Genomic DNA, 25,582 nt, shown 5'->3' with positions numbered 1-25,582 from the left:
AACATCACTGCTCTCGAGAAGATCTGCATGGAGGAATGGGCCAAAATACCAGCTACTGTGTGTGCAAACCTGGTAAAGACCTATAGTAAACGTTTGACCTCTGTTATTGCCAACAAAGGTTATGTTACAAAGTATTGAGTTGTATTTTTGTCATTGACCAAATACTTATTTTCCACCCTGATTTACGAATAAATTCTTTACAAATCCTACCATGTGGATTCATGGATTTTTTTTTCACATTCTGTCTCTCACAGTTGAAGTGTACCTCTGGTGCAAATTACTGACCTCTGTCATCATTTTAGGTGGGGGAACTTGCACAATCGGTGGCTGACTAAATACTTTTTTGCCCCACTGTATTCCTATAAACACTTCTGCTTTTACCATTTATATGTATTTTATATTTTCTTGTCTGCATGATTCATGTCATGTCAAGTGTGTCAACCTTTATATATCTTTTTATAACAATAAAAAGACAAAAGAAGAGAAAAAGGCAGAAAGAAGAAATCATATTTGCAAAATCTGTGCATACTGATTTTTTTCTGTTCTTCTTACAAGAGAGCTTTAAGTATGATTTAAAACATAAATATTTCTTTGCTTTTGTTTCATGACAAGCTCATGTTTGATGTGGTGAAGTCAGGGGAGTAGTTTCCCACATAAGGAAATTAACATAATTCTCAGGGAGCTCAGAGCAGAGAGGCAAGAGTCCTGCAAAAACAAAAGCATAACTATGTATAAAGGCAACAGTGCAACAATAACGCATCTAAAAATATCTCTGTGTTTTTAAATGTGAATAGTCTTACTGAAAGAGGGATCCAGTCAGCTCATCAACAAAACCACCTGAAAAGAAATACAACATTTATGTCAAACCAAAGTTAATTAAATCTGTGAACACACATCAGTACCCCCACAGAATCACAACTAGCACTTACCCGGTGTGCAAACTGTGTCACAAAGAATGGGACAAATATAGCAGGTTGAGCAACCCTGGAAAACAAAACAAACAAAAAGAGAACAGGATTAACATAAAGAGGCACTAGGTGAAACAAAGTGCTGTGTATTATTACAGAAGTTATAATCCTTTTTAAGTCAAGATGCTTGCTTGGCAGTGCTCGCAGTGATCTGACTCATCTCCTTCCTCACACGGGCACTTGGCACAGTCATTAGAGCAATGCTACAAGATGAGAAGGAACCACAAGGTATAGTGATTAACCGTGCATATGGTATATAGTCAGGACTTATAATCATTTGTAGCAGGTTGCTGAAATTATGTAAAACCCAACTCTAATGTGTGATTACTGGGCAGATGTGCAAATAAAATCTGTTATTTCCATGATATGTTTTTTTTTACCTCACAAATGGAGCAAACACTACACAACGATCCAGAGTGGAACTGTGGAGTGTCAGCAGCTCCCTCCTCTTCATCTGAGTCACTTTGGTTGTCCTTTGTGTCTTTACCTTCAGACTCATCTGTAAATGGTTCAGGAAATCATCTTTATCGGAAATGTATTTTATTCAGTTCAATTCAGTTTTATTTATAAATGGTCAAATCACAACAACACTTTCCCCAAGACGCTTTATATTGTAAGCTAAAGACGAGGGAAAGCCCCAATAATCAAATGACCCCCTATGAGCAAGTGCTTTGGTGACAGTGGAAAGGAAAATTTCCCTTTTAACAGGAAGAAAGCAGAACTAGGCTCATTCAGCAAATTGCCACAACTGGTTGGGGGTGAGGGCAGGAAGACAGGCCAAGACACGCTGTGGAAGAGAGTCAAGTGTATCTTGTAGAACATTAAATTGTCTATAAAAGAAAAAAAAAGATGATCATAACTCCACGTGTCTTTCTTCATTATTTAACCTCCTCTTTAACATGAAATCACAAAATTAATTTAATGATCTGGATAGCAAAATATCTTTTAGATGCAAACATTAGATATTAGAGTCAGGATTTGTCAAATGTTGCAGTAAGACTGTTAGACTGCTCTGTTACTATATAGCACTGAGACATACATGTGGGGTAGAAAATGCATAGGTAAGTATTTATTATTGTAAATACCCACGGCAATGCTTTTTAGTATCCCTTTCTTTATTACGGTTGCTGTTGCAAACACACGAACGGCTGCAGCTCTACAGCTTCCAGCCGCACAATCATCACCAACAACAACAACTACAGACAGGCATCACAGCTTCTTATTTCGGCGAGGCGTTTTTGCAGATGCAGTGTAGGTGCGTCCATCTCCCCTGCAGCGGCACCGCAGACCATGCCCCGCCAGAATTACAAAAGCAAGTAATGCCATGTAATCATATTTGTCCATTTCATTAGGTACACCTGTTTAATTGCTGTTTAATACAAGGATCGACACCCAGAAAGTATACACAGCGCTTCACTTCTTACACATTTTGTCATTTTACAGCCTTATTTGAAAACAGATTCAATTAATTTTTAACCTCAAAATTCTACATACAATAATGAAAAAGTGAAAGTATATTGCATGAAATTCTTGCAAATTTAATAAAATTGCAAATAAAATACAATAATATAAAATTTAAAGAAGTATTCACAGCCTTTGGTCAATATTTTCTTGAAGCACCTTTGGCAGCAATTACATCTCATAGTTCCTGCTGCCGAAAAACATCCCCACAGCATGATGCTGCCACCATCATGCTTCGCTGTGGTGATGCTATTTGCCAGCTGATGAGCAAGGTCTGTCTTTTACTGAGGAGTGGCTTCTGTCAGGCCACTCTACCATATAGGCCAGACTGGTGGAGCTCTGTCAGAGTTACTATTGGGTTCTTGGTCACTTCCCTGAAAGAGCTCAATTTTCAGTGTCATGTCAAAGACTGTGAATGAATATAATCCGTTTTGGAATAAGTCTGTAACATGACAAAATAATAATAATAATAATAATAATGGATTGGATTTATATAGTGCTTTTCAAGGCACCCAAAGCGCTTTACAATGCCACTATTCATTCACTCTCACATTCACACACTGGTGGAGGCAAGCTACAGTTGTAGCCACAGCTGCCCTGGGGCAGACTGACATGTGGAACAAGCAAAATGCTGTGAATACTTTCCAGGCGCACTGTATCAAAACCTCAGTATTCACATGGGTTTCCTAATTGCTGTGCTGGTGCTGGAGTAAACCTTATTTACTTGAATTGATTTCAATACATCTTGCAGTAATTTGCAACCTCATTCAACAACACTCATATCTGCAAGTTACTTTAGTTGCTTTTTTGCCATTTTTGCAGTTAACCGCAGACATAACAAGCAACTTTAGGCCATATTGTTTTCTTTTTTAACTACTGAGTCTGTACTAACATCAACCCCCCTGTGACAAGTCCGCTCACTGGCAGCCCAGGTTATGTGTTAGTGACTAACAGTTAGTCAGTCCATCTCTGTACTAACAAGCAATCCAAGAAATGCTTTTCTAGCAAGGTCTGATAACTGCCATTTATTTAGAAGTTACATGACTAACTGTGTAATTCTGTTTGGTGCAATATTTTTTTGTATGTATGACACAGACAGTCTCTTTTTTGTATTATACTTCTGTCATAACCTCATGTGACATGTTTGTTTTACAAAGTAGTCTAAGTAGCTATAGTGTAAACAAAGCTAAAATTCCTACAGGTCCCATTTTTCCATAATATGATTTCTTGTCATTCTTTTTCTAGCATTAAAAGAAATGACTGTGCTTTTAAAATATGCTCTAAACTGTATAGTACCCTCTTTTAGACAAATCTCCATGTATTTAATGTTTAGTGTTTGAAGTCTCAAAAGCTACATTGGCACAACAAATGGAATAGATGGTTTAGATACTGTTGGGTTCCTACCGCACAGATAATCCAGTCTATTTTAGGACTGATATGTATGATGGTGTTCCTAAAGTAACCCCAGTAAGCTGAACAATGTCAGAGAGCTACTGTAGAGTACAGATTCACTCATGGAGTTCTAAGAAAACACATCATTTCTTGTAACTAATATTTAAATACTGCATAATTCAGTATCTAAACTATTAATATGTTTCAAAATGTGTGTGGGTTTAAAAAAAAGTGTTTTCACCATCTTCCTCTTCAGAGTCATCCTCATGTGTATCCTCTTCAGCACTGTCAGCCTCCTCTTCCTTATCTCCTTGAGTTGCTTTATCGTCATCCTCTTCTCTTGGTTCCTCCTCGTCATCTTCCTCATTATCAGCTGGGACTTCCTCAAGAACCTCCTCCTCGCAATCTGCATCTTCATCTACCTCCTGCTCGCCATTCTCATCTGCATCTTCATCCACCTCCTCCTCACCATTCTCATCTGTATCTTCATCCACCTCCTCCTCACCATTCTCATCTGCATCTTCATCCACCTCCTCCTCACCATTCTCATCTGTATCTTCATCCACCTCCTCCTCTTCATCTTCATCTGCTGCATCTTCTTCAGATTCTTCCTCTTCTGCATCATCCTCATCAGAAGCCTCACCTTCTTCTTCCTCTTCCTCAACATCTCCTTTCTCCTCAGCATCATCTTCCTCTTCCTTATCAGTCTTGTCATCTTCCTCCTCAGCTTCCTCCTCTGCTGTCTCCTTCTCATCCTCCTGTTCTTTTTCATCTTTTTCTTCTTCCACTTGTTCATCAGTCTCTATCTCATCATCATCTGAGTCTTCATCATCTTTCTCCTCTTCTACATGTTCATCATCTTCCTCAGTGCCATCACCACCCTCAGCTGTTTCAGCTTCTTCAGCCAGAACCTCCTCAGCATTTCTAACGTGGAGGCTTTTCTCCATTTCATTCAAGTCTTGGGCACTTACTACAGCAGAGAACAGCACCTGGGTTGAGCACAGCAGCACAAGCAGGAGCCTTACCACCCAAAGTTTCACAGGTTCCATCTCGGAAGAAATGCAGCTTTGGAACTTGAGGACTGTCTTACTCTTTTCACTCTATTCTTCCACCAAAAACCAAAACAGCCAATGGCTGCTAAAGCCGCAACTGATTTAGGCAGAGTGTTCAGGTCTTTTTCGCAGGCTTCCGAGAGACGGGGTGAAAATAACTGTGCTCACAGAGAGCAGAGTGCCAGCCTTGTGCTGAGAACACAAGAGGACACAGTGAAAATACGACTGTGTGTGCGGTGTAGCTATGTTGCTGTATGTAAGTGAGTGACAGAGGCACATGTCTAAGAAGAATGCTCCTGATGCCCTTAACACAGAGCATTAGAGAGGTGGGTGTATGCCTTTGGTGGGTGGGGGAGGGGGCTACTGAACTGCAAGAGGGTGGGGGAAAATAAGTCACTTAAAAAAATAGAAAGCTTAATTGCAAAAATTAAATAATTTGAAGATGAAGTTTTGGTTCTATACACAGCTTTTGTTGTCATAGTTCCCAACCTATTCAGGAAAGAAGTAGAACTTCATAGATATACTGTGTGTGTGTTTCATTAGATTAATGGTTGGTAGGTTTTTGGAGAACTCTTCTCACTGTCTCCTATATATTTTAATGCAAACAATAACCTTTCCAACACACTCTACACAGCAAAATTCATTTCTTCTTGCCAGTCCTGAAGCAATTGAAAACATGTCAATATGATTTATGGCACTCATGTAAATACAAGGAAATGGAAAGCATGGCACTGTGAACATATTGTGCTTTCCAAAATAGTCATTTGAACAACTGAATGTTTGTACTCATATTTTATTTTTCTTACTTTGGAGCCAGCGGGAAGAGAACACTTACATTTAGGAGCATTATAAAAGTCTACACTCACACTGCCACAGTCAGCTACAATACAGCAAAGAGCAGCCAGGCTGAAAGCGATGACACTGCCTCTAAGTGTGAACTGCTCCTCCTGCAACTGACAGGTGGCACGGCTAACTCTTTACAGTGAAGGCTCCTTCAATAGCTTGTTCCAATATGTAACCTTCAATGGAGCCATGGTGGACTGAAACGCAGTACCAGCATGATAGTTCTGTCCAACTATCACACTCCCACGTTGTGTACATAATTTAAATGTATTTATTGATGGCAAATGGGAAAGTTTATTTCAAAAAGTTCACTTAAATTATAACATTCAAAAACATTTTTATTATTATCCTTTATTTATTCAAGTAAATAAAGAGACTAAAGAGACATTTGCATAAAAAACAAAACTCAACAGAAACCTACATTTCACCCTTGGGTTCTTTTCCCTGTAGGGTTAAGTAACCACACAGGCCTGACACAGTGGAATGAAGTTGACTTTGATAGGACTGAACAACATCTAAGACAGACCAAAGAATTTCAAGTATTTGTACTAACAAAGAAGCTGAACAATAGATAATTGTGTATTTGCAAAAAAAACAAACTAAACAGAAACCTACATTTCACCCTTGGGTTTTTTTCCTTGTAGGGTTAATTAACCAAGTACTCAACCAAGATGGCGGCGCGCACAGACGCAGCGGCCCGGAGCTCCTACACTTTTGCACTTTTGGTGGTACTGTGTATTATTTCACACAGTCTGGGGTTACTTCAATACAACAGAGATGATCTACTACAACTAAGCCGTGGAGATCTTCAACTAACATCCGAGTATCTCATCCCCCCGGAGATCGTTAAGCAACCCCCGGGGCTACCCGCAACAGCAAGCCGCAGGAGGAGACGTTGCGAGCGGAGGCAGAAGAGAGGCAAGCGGGGAGGCCTGTGGGCACGGCTAAAGACTAGTCCGTTTAAACCACCACTCCCGATCATATTCCTCTCCAACGCCCGTTCAATCCGTTACAAACTGGATGAAATACGACTGCAGATCGCCACTCGACGGACTTTTAATAACTGTTCGTGCATGATTTTCACTGAAACCTGGCTGGACAGCGCCATTCCCGATGCGGCTATCGATCTAGCAGGCCGCACCGCCTATCGAGCCGACAGGTCTGCGGACTCGGGTAAGAAGACTGGCGGGGGGCTGTGCATCTATATTAACAACCTTTGGTGCACGAACGTCACGGTAACGGAAAAACTGTGCAGTACAGAGGTAGAACTGTTGGTGTTAAAGTGCCGTCCATTCTATCTCCCTCGGGAATTTTCTGCCGTTTACATCTGCGCTGTTTACATTCCACCAGATGCTAATGCTAAGCTAGCGTTAGCACAATTGAGCAGCAGCATCAATAACAGCCTGGTAGCACACCCGGACAGTGTCTTTATTGCGGCTGGGGATTTTAACCACGCGGACCTGAAATCTGTACTTCACAATTTCCACCGTAATGTGAAGTGTGCTACCAGAGGAGATAGAACGTTGGACCAGGTGTACACCAACATGGCGAATGCGTACAGAGCCCAGGCTTATCCCCACCTGGGTCTGTCAGACCATCTCTCCCTTCTGCTACACCCAATATACACACAAAAGATCAAGAGCACTGGGATTACAACCAAAACCGTGAGAACATGGCCGCAGGATGCTATTCCGATGCTTCAGGACTGTTTCCACTGCACAGACTGGGATGTATTCAAGGTGCAGGACACTGACAATCGTGTCGCATTGGACAGTTACACCTCCACTGTCTTGGACTACATCTGTTTCTGTGTGGACAATGTAACAACTTGGAAACGATTCCGTGTGTTCCCTAATAATCCACCCTGGATGACACACGGAGTTCAACAACTTATTCGAACAAGGAACAACGCTTTCAAATCCGGGGACCAGGAGGCATACAGTGCTGCCAGGGCCAACCTGAGAAGAGGCATCAAGACTGCCAAGCAGCAGCACAGGAGGCGTATCGAGGCCAGGTTTGAGAACAACACAAACCCAAGGCAGGTCTGGGAGGGCATCAGGGCTATCACGGACTACAAAAGAAGAACACCATCACCCTCAGCCGACAGTTCTACTCTGGCTGAGGATCTAAATCTCTTTTATGCCCGTTTTGACAGGGAGAACACCGACCCTGTCCTGTCCCCTCTCCCCTCAACCGACCCTGCTCCGGTCCTGAGCACTCATGAGCTGAGGCGTGTGTTCCGGAGCATTAACACCAGGAAGGCGGCCGGGCCGGATGGAGTGCTGGGCCGGGTGCTAAAAGACTGTGCTGCGGACCTGGCGGACGTCTTCACCTCTATATATAACACCTCGTTGTCCTGTTCACTGGTACCATCCTGTTTCAAAGCAGCAACCATCGTTCCCATCCCAAAACAGTCAAATGTCACATGTCTGAACGATTTCAGACCTGTGGCACTCACCCCCATTCCCGCCAAATGCCTGGAGAGACTGGTCATTAAACACATCAGAGCTGCTTTTCCACCATCCCTGGACTCGCACCAGTTTGCATACAGGGAGAACCGGTCAACCGAGGATGCGATCGCCACAGTGCTGCACACATTACTGAAGCACTTGGAACACAGGAACACCTATGCACGGCTCCTCTTTGTAGACTACAGCTCGGCTTTTAATACCATCCGGCCATACAAACTACGTCCCAAACTCCACCAACTGGGACTTAACTCCTCTCTGTGCAACTGGATTGTGGACTTCCTCACTAACCGTAGACAGAGTGTCAGAGTGGGTAAGAACACCTCTTCCACCCTTGTGGTCAACACCGGTGCCCCTCAGGGGTGTGTTCTGAGCCCTCTGCTATACACTCTCTTCACCCATGACTGTATTTCCTCCTGCGCGTCCAATCTCATTGTTAAGTTTGCAGATGACACTACAGTGCTCGGACTTATTTCCAACAATGATGAGACAAACTATAGGACAGAGGTGCAACAACTAGAGTCATGGTGCCACGACAATAACTTGGTCTTAAACACCAAAAAGACCAAGGAGATCATTGTAGATTTCCGGAAGAGGGGTCATAACAACCATCTGCCTCTCTTCATTGGCAGTGAGGCGGTGGAGAGGGTGAGCAGTTTTAAATTCTTGGGGGTAACTGTGACCGAGGACCTGTCCTGGGGCAACCATATCACCTCAGTTGTACGGAAGGCCCAACAGCGCCTCTACTACCTGAGGAGACTGCGGAGCGCACACATTCCCAGATCTCTGATGTTGAACTTCTACAACTGTGCCATCAGCAGCGTTCTGACGTATGGATTTCTAGTGTGGTTCCCCAGCTGCACCAAGGCCGATCAGCAAGCACTCCAGCGGGTGGTGAAAGAAGCTGGCAGAATTATTGGAACAAGTCTGCCAGAGATCAGTAATATCTTCCCCACTCGCTGTCTGAGGAGGGTGCACAGTATCCTGCAGGACCAACATCACCCTGCGCGCCACCTTTTCCATCTGCTGCCCTCAGGGAGAAGGTACAGGTCTATACAGGCCAGAACATCCAGACTGGCCAACAGCCTGTATCCACAGGCTGTGAGGCTCCTGAACTCTCTGCCCCCCTCTCACGGACAATAACCATATCCAACTTCTTAATAGCAATGAACTGGTCTGCATTGGTGCATCATATCTTTATTCTCTTCCCCCTCCTGCCCCCCCCCCCCCCCCCCCCTCTTTCTTAAATAGATAACTATCATATCTGATATCATATCTCACAGTACAATAATATTGAATGGGTTGCATTGTTGTATTTTGTCATGTTTCTCAGGTCTTTGTCTGAATTTCTACGAACATTATTGCTAAGGATTGTCTTATTGCATTGGAGTCACACTGGGTTAAATATGTACACTTGGGTTTTAAGGGGTATTTATTATTTTCTTCTTTTTTTTTGGGTTGTATGGAAGCCCCAAACGCAATTTCATTGTTCTTGACAATGACAATAAATACTAAATACTAAATACTAACCACACAGGCCTGACACAGTGGAATTTGTTCACTCAATCAGCATTTTGATTTTGTGCCAAGAATTAGATAAGAGAAGGAAACATTTTTATATAGTGCAGTCATGTGAAAAAGGGCGTAGTTCTTTCAGTTCTAAGAGCCGGGTACACACCGGCTCACTCCTTGGCGGCCGCTTGTCGGGGCCTGGGGCCTGGGGCTCGCTCGGGCCCCTTTGGAGGTGGGGTGCCCCCGGCCTCTCGGCCTGGGGCTCGGTCACTCAGACACAGCTGGGGGCCGGCGGAGCTCACGGGCGCGTCACTGCAACTCCCCCTGACTTCTGCTCCGCGGCTGCTGGGTGAGCCCTCATCTGGGACTCTCCTCAGCTCTTACTGGAACAGTGGCGCGGCTGCCCCTCTGTTGGTCTTCCATGGTCTCTTGTGTTCTGGGGGCCTCTGGATGTCTGGAGTTTTGATCTCCTCCATACCCGCTTCACACCCTGGAGGACGGGGCTGTGGCCCCCCCACACTCCCTAGCAGATCATTACATGGAGAAACCTTTGGAATGCAAGCATGCTGATCCACACAGGTATGCACACATGGGTATTCACAGACGCGGACTAAAGCTTTCTTGGCTGCTGCCTCAAAGCACACTGTGCGCTGTCTATCTTGCGTGCTGCACAATATCGTTTATTATTTAGTAAATATTGATATCTATGACTAGCTAGTTTATTGTGATGGTGCTTTGTTTTCTCTATTATTATGTTGCTCTTTGTTGTTTGCTGTCTCCTCTGTTTGTTTTTTTTGTTTGTTTGTTTTTTTTTTTTCTCCATACAGGTGACCCAGGAGTTCTTTTTTTTTTCTCTCTCTTCCCCCCCCTTCTCACCGTCTCTTCTCCCCTTTGGTTTTCTTTCTTTCTCTCCCCCTCTTTCTCTCATTCATTCCCCCTGTCCTATTTATTAAAAAAAAAAAAAAAAAAAAAAAAAAAAAAATGACAAAGGATGAACTGAAGCTCTGCCATCACGTAATGTCGCATACTGCTGTTTCTGATGTCATTTAGAAAAAAAAAAAAAAGAGTTTATGTATCAAATGTATAAAATGATGTAATCTTTAAAAATCTCTGCAATTATTTAAACAATCCAAATATCTACACTTTGGTCTCATCTGTTCCAGAAGTCTTGTGGTATGTTCAGATGCAACTTAAGCAATGGTGCCATGCTCCTTAGAGAGAGAAGAGTTTTTTGCTTGCCTGGTAACACTTTCAAACAAGCATTGCGTTTTTCTAATTGTTCTGTCACAAATTTTGACATTTGACATGCTCACTGAGATATGTAGAGTCTGTGATGTAGGTCTTGGATTTTGTTTTTAAATTTCTGTCACCAGTGCACAGAGATTCCTCCAGTTTCCTAGAATCTTTTAATGTTACGTAGAGTAACACTGAGAAACATTATTCTGAAATCGCTCAATTTGTAAACAGTTTTTTTTTTGGGTGTGTGTCCCGTTTGGATCTTTAGCCATCAGAATTGTTGCCTTAAGGCCAAGAAAGATGCCAAGCGGATTTATTTTACCAAGTGGATCATCACGGCCTTGCCATATTGGTCCATTTGATTGACCTTTATTATAATTATGAATTTCTTTTCTTTTCGGTTTCTACAAACGGGACAGACATGACTGGGGTATAGGACAGGGAGAAAGAATGAAAGAAAGAGAGGGAGAGAAAGAAAACCAGAGGGGAGAAGAGACGGTGAGAAAGGGGGGAAGAAAGAAAGAAAAACAAACCAAAACACCTGGATCACCTGGATGGATAAAAAAAAACAGAAGAGAAAGCAAACAAAAAAGAGCAACATAATAAAAAGAGCACCTTCACAATAAACTAGCTAGCAGTAGATAACAGTAGATACTAAATATTAAACGATATACGGCGGAGCACCCCCAGACCCCCAAGCCTCCACGCCCGTCCCGGACCAACCCAGGGGCAGCCAGGCTACCAGGCCAGTAACCAACGTCCGCCAGCACAGACCGTCCCCCATCTCCGCTGTACGCAGCCACAAGGAAAACACCATCTAAGAGCCCCCAAACAGTTTTTTGCTGACTGGCAAACCTATGCCTGTCTATACCTATACCTATGTCGTGTAGTGTAGTTTTTCTAAGATGTTGCATTTGTACAACAAGCCACAGCCCTACAGTACATGCTTTGATAAGAAACTATTTAATTCATGATGTGTCTGTTTGTCCAGGTTTTTGTACTGAATATGATTCCTGTACTTTCTCCACTCCTGAGGTGTGTCACAGTCAGTGTACTTATTATTACCAATCTTTGGCTGAGCTATGCTTGGCTAACTTTTCACCTAGCTCTCAACAACAAATTATTCTGTACTCATAGTAAAACTCAATTCATTATAGTGCATGAAAACTTTATTAAAAAGAACTATATTGCAGACATACAAATATGGCACATTATGCAATGTAACAGAATGCAAAAAGTATTAATGTGCTCTTAATATAACCCCTGACAGACACCATGACAGGAAATCAGACTTTAATGTAAAAAATTCGACGAGGAGGTTTGAATGTGCTTCCTTGTGCTATCACAACCCAGTTGAGGACAGCTGAGTAATGCTCCATCTGAAAAGAAAGAGCATAATGTCATAAAAGTCTAGAATAGAATAAAGTAAAGGTATTTTTGTCTCCTACTGGAGAAAATGATCTTGAAAAAGGAAACTGCATCATTAAAGGCATGCATGAGGCCAGCACAGCTTAGCTTAGTATAAAGACTGAAAGCAGATAAAACAGCTAGCCTGGCTCCATCTAGTGACCAAAATTCACCTTCCAGCCCTGCTAAATCTGATCTTTTATGTCTACTTCACTTAAAACGTTTTAACTGATACACAACAAACCCACTGGCTGTTTTTAAATAAAGTTAGCATTACTTACCATAACCCACATTATTTCTGACCTCAGCCAACCCAGATTTTCCCATGTTCCACTTTTCTGTTATTATGCTAATCAAAGCTAACCTGCTATGTAGTCGTGTAACCTCTATATAAAATACTTTGACTGTGCAGACGGGCTCTTTCACAACATATGTATATATCTACATATGTATGAGGAATTAGTAAAAGGGTACTGAATGACAAAGTGAGAGCTTCAGAAAAATGCTTCTGTTTTACCTGAGCCTGTAGTCTGTGTTCAAACTCTCTGCTTTCAGTCAGATGTTTAAGCATACCATCTACCCGATATCAAAAAAATACAAAAATGCATTTACTTCATGATGGATCCACAATGGAATTTTGCCGCTACAGCGGTGCATGAAGGTGTGCTCACTTGGTAGATATCTGTTTGAGCCTTTCAGAGTCGCTGCTTTTCAGGATCTTGTTTCGAGCAGTCGGGAAGTCTTCCTTCGGAATTGTTTCCCATGTTGATAATCTGTTAGCTGCCTTTGTTTCTAAGTCTGGGGCAGGGATAGCTCAGTAGGTAAAGTGGTCGCCCCATGATCGGAAGGTCGGCGGTTCGAATCCACTCAACGGCTACCCTGAAGTACCCCTGAGCAAGGTACCGTCCCTACACACTGCTCCCCGGGTGCCTGCTTAGTGGGCTGCCCACTGCTTCACTGAGTGAATGGGTCAAATGCAGAGAAAAACAAGTAATTTCCCCATGGGGATCAATAAAGTATCCATTATTATTATTAACACTGATACAAAAACAAAATGCTAACCTTTCAATTTAGCCTTCATGTTTTCATCAAAGCTAAGCTGACGTCAGTGAACAATGAACCCTTTCTCATTTAGACGCTTCAATTTTGAATGATGGGGCAGCACGGTGGCACGGTGGTTAGCACTGTTGCCGCACAGCAAGAAGGTCCTGAGTTCAATTCCACCATCAGGCCGGGGTCTTTCTGTGTGGAGTTTGCATGTTCTCCCCGTGTTTGCGTGGGTTCTCTCCGGGTACTCCGGCTTCCTCCCACCGTCCAAAGACATGCAGCTTGTGGGGATAGGTTAATTGGATAAGCCAAATTGCCACTAGGTGTGAATGTGAGTGTGAATGGTTGTCTGTCCCTATGTGTTAGCCCTGTGACAGACTGGCGACCTGTCCAGGGTGTACCCTGCCTCTCGCCCTATGACAGCTGGGATAGGCTCCAGCGCCCCCCGCGACCCTGAAAAGGATAAGCGGAAGCGAATGGATGGATGGATGGAATTTTGAATGATTTGAGTGATTTTGAGCGATAGCAAGGGAGCCAGTACTTAAAAAAACAAAATGACTCATTTGTAAATACCAACTAGAGTTATCCATTTTCATTCAACTGTGGCTTACTCACTCATTACTCCTTACACTTATTACTTTAAAGTAATAAAGTCACAACCTTATTAGCAATGAGCAGGATGATGAGCAGGATGTTGGTGACCAGGAGATTTAAGACAAGCAGAATCACTACCAGCCAGTTACTATGCTGATTTCTACACGGCTCTTCACCGCTCTCAATCTATGGAACTCCAAAGTGTTCAAAATTAAATAAATAAATAGGTCAAGATGAAATAAATAACTATGTGAATAAATAAGACACAGATATGTAATGTGAGAATGATATTGTGAAATAATGGAACACATTTTGAAAAAAATGCTCATTATTGTAAAATATATTGCATTCTGCTATATAAATTTACTTATTATTGTGAAATATTATTTCATGGTCATTATTTTTCACAATAACAGAGATTATTCCTGAGGCATTTTATTTATTTCCAGCCGTTTTTAGTCCAAAATGACCTTTTTTCAAAGTCAGTCTTTATTTCAAAATCCCGTTTTTCCCGATGGTCTATTTATTTCATAATGCGACTTTTCAGCAGAATGACTTTGTCTGTCAATCAATGTAAGTGGGCTGGACCTTTGCACCTATTGGCTTATCGTTTACCATCGACTAGTTTTCCTGGATACCGGCTCCGCGGACGGCTACTGCAGCTAGCAACAGCGTGCTAGGTCAAAAGTCACGGAGGGTGGCGGACTGGTGTGAACTTCAGCCAGTTCTGCTCATTTAAGCAAATCAGATAGAGAGGGATCATTTACCTGTAGATACTGTTTTGAGTCGTTTAGATGATGTTTCTGAAATGTCTGGATGATAATTGCTCTTCAAGATGTTCGCATCGATGACAGCATTGTCAAAGGTTTAAGATCAATTCAGCACCGTGTTCGTTTGGAATACGCCGAGGAAGAACAGTCTTCAAATGTTGGCCGTCCACGTCTAGAAATCCCGGTGCAGCACTCAGGACTTTAGTGCTGTCCGGGATAACCGTCGGGGTAATTGCCGATACGTTTTCTGTGTCTCCGAGCACAATTAGGAGGAAAATGACGGAGGATGGTCTAAGGTAAGTTTATGCTGTTATTGAGCACCTGTGTGATTCTGTACACAGCATTGTTTAGGTGTTGACCTTAATTATGACGTTTGACAATGAATTATTATCGCTTACTTTTTTTTGTTACTGTCTAAACTAAGTGGGGCAGCTACGGCTAAAGCTATCGGCGCCATCTCGGCGTTGAGACACGTTTAGCAGTGTTAGCTGTTAGTGTGTTAACTCGGAGACTGGGGTCAGTGAAGCCTGTAGGAACCTTTTACACAGAGAGTAGACCCACCAGCTTTCCACAGTCTACTTACTTATCACATCTTGTTAGACAACAGGGTCATTAGTGCTTTAAATAGTACATAGTTGAATGTTTCATTGCTGTTTGCAGTTGATTGTTCTCTGATAACGCATAACAAGGTTGATGTTAAATAGCGAGTTTATTGAAATGGTTTTGTCTATTTCAGCAGCATTATAGATATACTTTCTCTGGTGTCTTCGGTAAAGCTAAAACAAGAATACATTTACATCCTTGGTTCTTTCAGCATTAATTGGAAAACTTTGAGATTTGCTGTGCGCCTCCCAAGCCATTCTCTTTTATCCCACCTGCCAGGTATAGATGGCAATACTTTAAACAAAGTTAAATTTGTTATACCTGAAGAGAACCAATCCTGACCTAGAATGGGTGAATGAATAATTAGTTGGTAGCCAATGCCTAAGCAACTCACATAGGCCCTGGCAGACTCAATAAGTCCATCTAGGAACAGCTGCAGGAAACACCTCTTCAGTTTAGATTTAAAACATGTGCATGCTCTTTCAGGTTGATGAGGATTATGGTGTGGACTGGACAGGACAACATAATCGCTGCCCATCAAATGAGATCACCATTCCTGAGATTCAGCTCCCAGATGCACTGAATGAACAAGACCCTGCTGTGCTACCAATACTTCAAAATCACTTGTAGAAAGACATTATTACATTTAATCAGTTTCTATGTCAGGAGGATTTATTTATTTATTTTTAATTTCTACAGCTTTGTAGCTAATACTGACTCAAAACAGCATAACCAATTTCATTTTCAACAAAACAGTGAGTGGCTATAAAACAGGATTTGTTTTATACAGCTGTCACTTTAATGATATTCATTTCTTGGTTGGATATACAGTACATGTCAACTCTGAGCAGATTTAATACAATGAACACAGTACAGTAGTGTAACATCTTAATTCAAATAATTTTTTCTAGAAATTTTTTTTTGTATCAGTAGCGAGTATAAACAAAACATATTGTGTAATTTATAATGTACAGTGAACAACTGATTTTGATATCTGAACTCTTCATCAGTTTATATTAAAAAAGCCATAAATGCACACCTGTAGTGTGTATTTTTCACTGTCAAGTGTATTAAAAAGAACTAGAACTCACTAGATTGTCCGTTTCTTTGAACACCGAGTACAGTAATGTGATGCAAGAAAGAAGAAATGGTCTAATTTTACCATGTGGTTATGGAATCAATCGTAAACCAGACCAAAACCTGAGTCAGTAGAGTTGAGACACACCTGAATGTCCATTAGAAATGACTCATAGGTACAGTAGTGTGCAGGAAGACGTAGTACTTCAAAACCGGTGGAAGACTTTGGAAGATTGCTGTTGACCACTTCCACAGTCATTTCTCGGCAAGACTTCCCATCCTGTCCAAAACTTGATGAGGGCTTTTTGTTGTGGACAAGATGCTGCAACAGAAGATTGTTTTAAACTATAATGACATCCTATATTCATTATTTTGAATCTTTTATGGAGAAATACCATAAAAGATGACCACTTACATACAGGGCACCAGACATTTTTGCCCCACTCAAATTGCTGTTGTAGCTTTTATAGATATTTTTATGTTAACAAAGCTAAAAGTAGTCTACATACAATTCTAGTGCAACTGATAATGCCACCACTCTTATGTATTGCATGGAGCAAATAACAAAACAAAATTATACTATAGCGTAGAGCTGGGCGATAGAACGATAATGATATGTATTGCGAAATAACTTTTTCTCAATAGAAAAATTAAACTATTGCGATAGACCTCACCGCTCTTGTCCTTTTTATAAAAAAAATAAATAAAAATAAATATCGTGATATGAAAAAATCTCATATCGCCCAGCTCTACTATAGTGTACTTTGTTAATGACCCAAGATCACTGGACTGTATGTAATTTACCAAAGTATAATCAGAGAAAACCAATGGCAAAATACCTATCGCAGCAGACTTACCATTTTCAATGAAGGACCGAAGGTAACCTGCCACTCTGCATTTATCCTCGAGAGCATTCCTCTTCTTCCTCATCTTCATCTTCTGTGGCAGGCCACAGTCATTTTATAGCTTTACTTATCTTGTAGTCTTAAGAGCATCAGCAACATTAGGTGTATTTTTATTAAATGTAACCCAGCTGTTCAACTAACCCATGCATACAAAACAGTATATTGGTGTTTTGTGTCAACAATTAATGTTCATCCTTCATAAATTAACCAAATAGCTTTACTATTCAGATGTTAAAAGATGTGACCTGACCTTACCTCACAACAGGGAGCAGTCTCTGATTCCCTTGGTAAGAAAGGAGGAATGATGTCTGATCTTTCTGTCAGAAGCGGCCATACCATGGTTTCCTTAAGCCCTTTCCTCAGCTGCTTGACTTGACGACTTGTTTGTGTTATGACCTACAACGGTGAGACCAAACCAAAACTGAAGTTGGAGTCTGTAAAGTGACACACACTTTAAATGTTAAATATTTAAAGAACATCCACTGTACTAGTAAAAGCATTTTCAAATTATACCCACTTACAAAATCACTACGTTGAACTAAAATTGCTTTCTTTTCTTTCACATAGATTACTTGTCTTCCATATTAGCACAGAAGATAAGCCACTTTAAAACAGTCATGAATAACTATTACCTACAACAATGTAAATAGTAATACAGACATTAACCCAGAAGACAATTATTTTCTCTTACCTAATTTATAGAATTCTTTGCTATGATAAAAAACAGTATTAAAAAAAATCTGTGACTAAACTGATTAAAAAGCTCATTTTTGCCAGACAGACAGACTAACCAAGCAATAATAACATATCGTTACTTACCCTGAACAGCGTTTCGTGGAGTGGAGCTAGCTGTGATAGCGTTAGCATTTGCTAACGTTAACACTGTGCGGTTGTGATGAGAACTTGGACCAGGGACCACTTCATCTCCAGTACACTGCTGCAATACGCAGACTGAGGTGAAGACGTTCAATCTAAGCGGTTAGCAAGTTCTCTGAGTAACTCAGAAACGGACTTGTTTCCTGCAGCCATGCCCTTCACAAGAATTGATACACCTGTAACGTTATTCGCGCCCAGTGTTTTGCATTTGTCGGTGCCTTAAGTTTATTTTGAGCTGCATACTGCCGCCAGCTGCATAGGAGATGCATTGCACCATTAAACCTAAATCGACAATTCATGTGCTATTACTTATGTCTGAGTAAAGGAGCAACCAATCACACAACTGGCTCCGCCCTGTCTTTCTTGATTGACAGACAAAGTCATTCTGCTGAAAAGTCGCATTATGAAATAAATAGACCATCGGGAAAAACGGGATTTTTAAATAAAGACTGACTTTGAAAAAAGGTCATTTTGGAATATAAACGGCTGGAAATAAATAAAATGCCTCAGGAATAATCTCTGTTATTGTGAAAAATAATGACCATGAAATAATATTTCACAATAATAAGAAAATATATATAGCAGAATGTAATATGTTTCACAATAATGAGCATTGTTTTCAAAATGTGTTCCATTATTTCACAATATCATTCTCACATTACATATCTGTGTCTTATTTATTCACATAGTTATTTATTTCATCTTGACCTATTTATTTATTTAATTTTGAACACTTTGGAGTTCCATATCAATCAAAGTCACATTGTCTGTGCAGATTAGTTCTTTGCCCACTCTCACAAAGTAGAGATACAAGGAGAAAGGTAAAAAAAAAAAAAAGAAAAAAAAAGGGGGAGTGTCTACAATTATAACAACGGCTCAATTTCTAATTGCTGTGGTGAATTTTAAAAAGCTGTACTAAATTGTTAAACTGATTTCAATGTAATGTTCTTATTTTCATTCAAATTGCACAAACACTTGTACCATCCATCTCTTCCTCAATGGAAGAGCCGTATCCAAAGATGTGCAAGTATGGCATGTAGAAAAATGCGATTCGGGTTTTGGTCGTAGGAGTAAATCAGAGCCTGATTTGCAACTCCGTACACCATGACCCACACGCCCAGGAAGAAGAGGAAATTGTTGTGTTATTGCTGGCATTGTATTATAAAACATGTGCCCCTCATATAATGCCAACTGATAGTAACTGTCTCACCATCTTTTCTACAATAATGAGTTTTGGTCCTAGCTGCTTGTGAACTGCAAAAATGTTCAAGGTTCAAGGTTCAAGGTTCTTTATTTGTCACATGCATAGTTATACAAGTATAACACACAGTGAAATGTAGCCTGACACGCTCCTCGACATGTACAAAAAAATTGGGGGGGGGGCTGTAGAGGAAGAACATTATATATATATATATATATATATATATATATATATATATATATATATATATATAGTACATACATTGGGTGAATGTGCAGTAGTAGCAGCAAGCAGGTGAATTCTGTACATTAATATGAATAGACATCTGACTATTTTACAGGATAGACAATATAAACATATTTAAAATTAAAGGAATTGAAATGTACATTGTGCCTTGGTTTAGTGTCTGGAAGAGTCCTGTCTCAGTCAATTATAGATGATGTGAGCAGGTGTGTGTGTTTAGGGCACGGATGGCTTGGGAATAGAAGCTCCTCTTGAGTCTCTCTGTCCTTGCCCGGAAGATGCGGAACCTTCTACCAGATTGCAGAAGTTGGAACAGTTTGTTGCCAGGATGGGACGGGTCCTTCAGTATCTGCGCTGCTCTAGTCCGGCATCTCCTGGTGTAGGTGTCCTGAAGCGGGGGGAGAGCAATCCTGCAGCAGCGTTCTGCTGTGCGGATCACTCTCTGGAGAGCTTTTTGGTCCTTCACACAGCTGTTCCCAAACCACGATGTCATGTTCTGTGTGAGGATGCTCTCCACAGCGCCTGTATAAAAAATCCTGAGGATCTTTGGAGAGACCCTGAACTTCCTCAGTTGTCGTAGGTGATACAGGCGCTGCCTAGCCTTTTTGGTCTGGACCTGAATGTGGGCAGCCCATGTCAGGTCTGAGGAGATGTGGACACCAAGATACTTGAAGGACTGCACCCTCTCCACTGGAGCTCCATTGATGATAATGGGCTTGTAGTCCTTGTGCTGACTCCTTCTGAAGTCCACCACCAGCTCCTTGGTCTTGCTGACGTTCAGCTGGAGGTGATTGTCCTGGCACCACGATGCCAGATTCTTCACTTCATCCATGTAGGCCGCCTCATCGTTGTTGGAGATGGCACCCAACACCACTGTGTCGTCAGCAAACTTCACAATGGTGTTGGAGCCATGGGTGGCCACACAGTCTGAAGTGTAGAGGGAGTAGAGCAGTGGCGAGAGGACACATCCCTGAGGTGCTCCTGTGCTGATGGTGATGCTGTTGGAGAAGCACCTGCCCACCCTCACCACCTGAGTTCTGCCAGTGAGGAAGTCCAACACCAACAGCTTTGTGAACAGTCTGCAGGGCACTATTGTGTTAAACGCTGAACTGTAATCAACAAACAGCATTCGCACATAGTTACCCTGTTTCTTGTCCACATGGCTGAGAGTGGTGTGTAGGACGTGGGCGATGGCATCCTCTGTGGATCTGTTGGATCTGTAGGCGAACTGCAGCGGATCTGTGGTGTCTGGGATGGAGGAGGAGATGATGTTCTTCAGCAGCCTCTCAAACACCTTCATTACTACCGAGGTCAGTGCAACTGGCCGATAATCGTTCAGGGATGAGGGTTTGCTGTTCTTGGGCACAGGGATGATGGTGGATCTTTTGATGCATGTGGGGACCACAGACTTCGCCAGGGACTCGTTGAAGATGTAAGTGAACACCCCTGCTAGCTGGTCAGCACAGCAGCGCAGCAGACGGCCGGTGATGCCGTCTGGCCCCGCCGCTTTCCTTGTGTTCACTCTCCTCAGTGCCGCTCAGACGTCATGCTCCGCGATGCTGGTCACCGGTCTCTCGCTGATGACGTCACTGTCCTCGGTAGTCAGGCGGTAGATAGCATTAGCTGCCTGGCTAACCTCGAAACGGGCGTAGAACTGATTCAGCTCGTTGGTGAATGCAGAGTCGGCGTTGATCAGCGCAGTGTCCCTGGCTTTGTAGTCCGTAATGGTGCGTAGTCCGTGCCACATACTCCGTGTGTCGCCCTGGTGGAAGTGGGACTCCACACGTTCCCGGTACCGGCGTTTGGCATCTCTCACCACGCGCCGCACGCCGTATGAGGCCGCTTTGTAGGCGCTCATATCGCCAGTGGCGAGACCCGCGTTGTAGGAGGCGGTCCTGGCGTTTACTGCAGTGAAATGTGAATGAGGCGAAGTGTGACGACCATGTAGTCCAAACAAAGGACATCCCGGCCAAATTCATGTGACCAGTGGAACATCCTGAAACTCAAATGGTAAATGGCCTGTATTTGTATAGCGCTTTACTTAGTCCCTATGGACCCCAAAGCGCTTTACATTACATTCAGTCATCCACCCATTCACACACTGGTGATGGCAGGCTACATTGTAGCTACTGACAGAGGCGAGGCTGCCAGACACTGGCGCAACCGGGCCCTCTGACCACCACCAGTAGGCAACGGGTGAAGTGTCTTGCCCAAGAACACAACTGTCGGAGCCGGGGCTTGAACCGGCAACCTTCCGATTACAAGACAACTCTCTTGAGCCATGATCGCCCCAAAGGCAAGCATAGTATCACTCAATTAGTGAGGTAGCACCACCACCTGATGGCAAACCTGTAAATTAACCTGTGACATTTGGTTGCTAATTGAGGAAATGTTTTTGATTATGTTGTGGAAACTTTAACAATAACCTGCAACACACCCAGTGAGCGTTTTGAAATAATTTAATTAACACATTGCAATGTGGAGAAAACGTTCAGATCAAACACCAAACAGTTTTCTGAGGAAGGACACCGCCCTGAACTATTTTACACCTTCCCAAACACTCTCAAAACAAAGAACATTCCATAGCATATCATATATCTCTATACCTTCAGTCCAGCTCATCCTTGACCCCCTCCCTCACAGAGAGAATAATGACCTTGTTTTCTGCTTGACCGTCACCTAAGGATTTACATCCCTGATAAGCAGAAGGCGCCTCACTATCTGTTTAACGTCTCCAATTGTAATGTCTCCACTGTGTTAGTGTGTGTGATAGAGCATAAAGCCCATTTGTAGCGCACATGCATACAACTATATGAGAAAGTGATATCACTATCACTAATGTGATATGATTAAATATGTGATTAATACATGAGAAAAGAAATCTGCCACCACAATTATAAGTGAATAAAAGCTAAGTATTAGGAAAATTATTTAAGACACACTTAAGACAGCAAAAAGTGCCTCAAAAAACACAAACTATAGTGCTTTAATAAATGTTACAATCTTGCAAAGAGAAACTATAAACGGTTTATAATGTTGTGGAAAGGTTTTCACGGACAATCCAGGATTATATATCATCTTTATTTCTTATCCATACCTGCAGATTAGTCCGATAATGAACAGGCTGATGGCAGTGAGATCACATTTATTCCACAGATCCTGAAATTAGAGTCTGAACCTTTGAGGTCAAAACATTGTCCCCAAAACAATTTGTCTTGAAGAAGACAAAATAAACTTAACAGATCATTAGAAAACAAAAACTACAATAACAAACAACTATCAACATACTTTATTATGATAATAATGCTTATACGCATATTTATACATGCACCTTGAAGCCCCTTAATTCAGTTTTTCAAAGTGCACAATAATCATAGAAAAACAAATGATAATACAGAAAAAGACTTTCTGTGTGCTGTCACAGAAAGTTTAAAGAATTTAAAGAATAGCTAAAAATTCAAAGAATGAGATTTTAATTTATGATATATTATTTAATCTTCTGTGTGTTTGTTAACTCATATGAAATCAGTGATAAATGAAAAACATTCTATATATTTATTTATTTTAATGTCCATCTTGACATGACAGTATGCTAACCACTGTATTGAAATGGAATTTTAGATATATTGTCTTTCAACTACGTGCAATTCGATAAAATATTTGAATTAGGTGCATATTATTGCATTCAATTGTTCACTTGACATTTTATACACTTACCAAACTTTTTGGTGAACAAAGTTCTAAGTAAGATGTCTCTCTACACTCTCCTGTCGGATCTCCTCACAAACAAGGGTGAATATCCAGAAGTACAACACACACTCAGTAGCAGGTGGACCTGAGGGGGGTGGAGGCTTGAAATCCACCAATAGCGAAAAGCAAGAGAAACAACATTGCCCAGAAATGAGGTGACCAGTGCAAACCAGAACTGACGCCAGCGTGAAGCTATGAATGGACAGCACACCTGTATTAAACACAGATTAGCAGGTAACTAAAACGACAGCATGTGGTGAAAAATAATTTCTGAAGTCAGACTTTCTTCTTGTAGTGAGTGACAACACTTATTCAAAGATTATTCTCTAAACAGGACTCACCTTTCATGGCACCACTCCTGTGACCTTCTGAGTCAACTTCACTCGTGTAACAAAAACATTTTGAGTAAATTAGTAGACTTTAGCTAATGTAAAGCGATAACATTATAAAACCGAATAATCACTGCTTGACAAACTGATGCTCTACAGACTAACACTGAAGTGTGCAAGTAGAAATATTACAGGTGCTTGATGTCAGAGAAAGAGAAGACTGTGGTTCCATAGAGACTGTTAGTGTCCTGATCCAGCTCATCCTCATAGCAATTCCCTCCTCCTCCTCCAGCTGATCACTTTGTTTTCTATGACTTAAAATATGTAGAACACGTTTTTTTTTTAAATATCTGCATAAAAGTACAACCTTTCTGAAAAAACACAAGCATCTTACCTGAAGGAGATGAGGTTGGTGTAGCAGAGGATCGGGCAGAAGAACGCGAGCAGAAGCTTCCAAATCTCTGTTTTCCTCTTCATATCACCCCACCAGATCTGGAACAGCAGAGACTGGAAGAGCACAGCAACTGAGACCTTGTCCACCACCAGTAGCTGCTTTACTCAACATGAAGGTGGCCTGTGTTATTTTGGAAGCATCATGCTACCTTTCTTTTGTAGGGGCAGGGATAGCTCAGTAGGTAAAGCGGTTGCCCCATGATCGGAAGGTCGGCGGTTCGAATCCACTTAACGGCTACCCTGAGGTACCCCTGAGCAAGGTACCGTCCCTACACACTGCTCCCCGGGCGCCTGCTTAGTGGGCTGCCCACTGCTTCACTGAGTGAATGGGTCAAATGCAGAGAAAAACAAGTAATTTCCCCATGGGGATCAATAAAGTATCCATTATTATTATTATTAATACTCATCTGCTATTTGACATGATGACAACAACATGAAGAAAAGATGTGAAAATTGTGATGAGCCTGTTAGCCATCATAAAGGAAAATTCAAATGGCTCTTTGTGAAAATGGTTATGAAACTAAATAGAAAATAATTATAACATCAATAATAGCTGACAGCTTTAGTTATTGTCTCACCACCAGCCAGGTTCTCAAACTTCTGGCGTTCCTCCCCTTGGACAGGAAGGAACGCTGCTGGTTTGAGCGCAGAGTCAAAGAGGACATTTACGTGAAAAGGGAAAGACCATCTCTGAATCGAGGAGGGGGCCTAAGGGTACATCATTCGCCATCTTACAATGCTGTGATTGCAGCCATTCCCCAACTCTCTGTGAATGGTGCTCATGGCCATTGATCAGTGGTCTTTGATCAGTGGGTTTTGGTCAGTGGTTGTTGATCAATGGTCATGAGAATTTGCAAAATTAAGATTAAGGAACTGACCTCCCAGCCCATTGTTCCTTCAGTGGGCTGGTTTCAGTCATTATGCAAATGTACTGTTTATAAGATTGGGGAAACCTGCAGTCAGCTGAGACTGAAGAAGTCACTTGGATGAGTGACAAAATGTTTCTCCCACAAAACGCTATGTCCAGATGAACAGAATCAACTTTTTGGAGAATAATCTTGCATAGGTGTGGGGTGCCTCAAGATGCTTATACAAGAGATGCAGGAGTGTGACAACAGCATCATACAGTGAAGTGTCACTGTCCATATCGGTCAGCCATGTCTCGGTAAGCGCCATCAGACAAGCCTCCCTGTATTCCTGTAGATGAAGCACATTCCCTTGTAATTCATCCATTTTGTTCCTAAGAGATTGGACATTGGCCAGAAACATAGAAGGCAGAGGAACACGATTCTTCCTCCGAATCCTCACCAAGAATTATATCTGTCCGAGCATTAGAAGAGTCGTACATAGACAAACAGGACCACCGTAATCCAAGTAGTTCCTCGTGTGTATAAG

The 25,582-nt window shown here is 41.8% G+C and overlaps 1 protein-coding gene and 3 long non-coding RNA genes across 6 annotated transcripts; 2 read left to right on the top strand and 2 right to left on the bottom strand.

Annotated features, from left to right (window-relative positions):
* Positions 1-306: 306 nt before the first annotated feature.
* LOC308390483 (uncharacterized protein) lies at positions 307-5,136 on the bottom strand. The gene is made up of 6 exons (XM_080872540.1): positions 4,063-5,136; positions 1,349-1,467; positions 1,100-1,171; positions 930-984; positions 801-837; positions 307-705 (listed from the first exon to the last, which is right to left on the bottom strand). Exons 1-6 carry the CDS (start codon positions 4,868-4,870, stop codon positions 684-686), a joined length of 1,113 nt encoding a protein of 370 aa, XP_080728666.1. The 5' UTR covers positions 4,871-5,136; the 3' UTR covers positions 307-683.
* A 4,721-nt stretch (positions 5,137-9,857) lies between these two features.
* On the top strand, positions 9,858-10,685 carry LOC308391122. The gene is made up of 2 exons (XR_013970569.1): positions 9,858-10,275; positions 10,524-10,685. It is a non-coding gene; the product is annotated as an uncharacterized lncRNA (long non-coding RNA).
* Positions 10,686-14,782: 4,097 nt separating this feature from the next.
* Positions 14,783-16,443, top strand: LOC308390911. Its single transcript, XR_013970524.1, has 2 exons — positions 14,783-15,046; positions 15,840-16,443. It is a non-coding gene; the product is annotated as an uncharacterized lncRNA (long non-coding RNA).
* A 692-nt stretch (positions 16,444-17,135) lies between these two features.
* Positions 17,136-18,662, bottom strand: LOC308390870. 3 transcript variants are annotated; one of them, XR_013970512.1, is made up of 3 exons: positions 18,155-18,662; positions 17,591-17,769; positions 17,136-17,369 (listed from the first exon to the last, which is right to left on the bottom strand). It is a non-coding gene; the product is annotated as an uncharacterized lncRNA (long non-coding RNA). The 3 variants fall into 3 exon arrangements; XR_013970513.1 differs by having other exon boundaries at positions 17,138-17,414; positions 17,591-17,731; positions 18,155-18,647; XR_013970514.1 differs by having other exon boundaries at positions 17,147-17,369; positions 17,591-17,731; positions 18,155-18,643.
* Positions 18,663-25,582: the final 6,920 nt, after the last annotated feature.

This window comes from Rhamphochromis sp. 'chilingali', assembly GCF_963969265.1.
Source record: "Rhamphochromis sp. 'chilingali' genome assembly, chromosome: 22".
NCBI classification, from domain to species: Eukaryota; Metazoa; Chordata; class Actinopteri; order Cichliformes; family Cichlidae; genus Rhamphochromis; species Rhamphochromis sp. 'chilingali'.
Note: the sequence above shows the minus strand (reverse complement) of the source record. Positions and strands in the feature narration are given on the sequence as shown.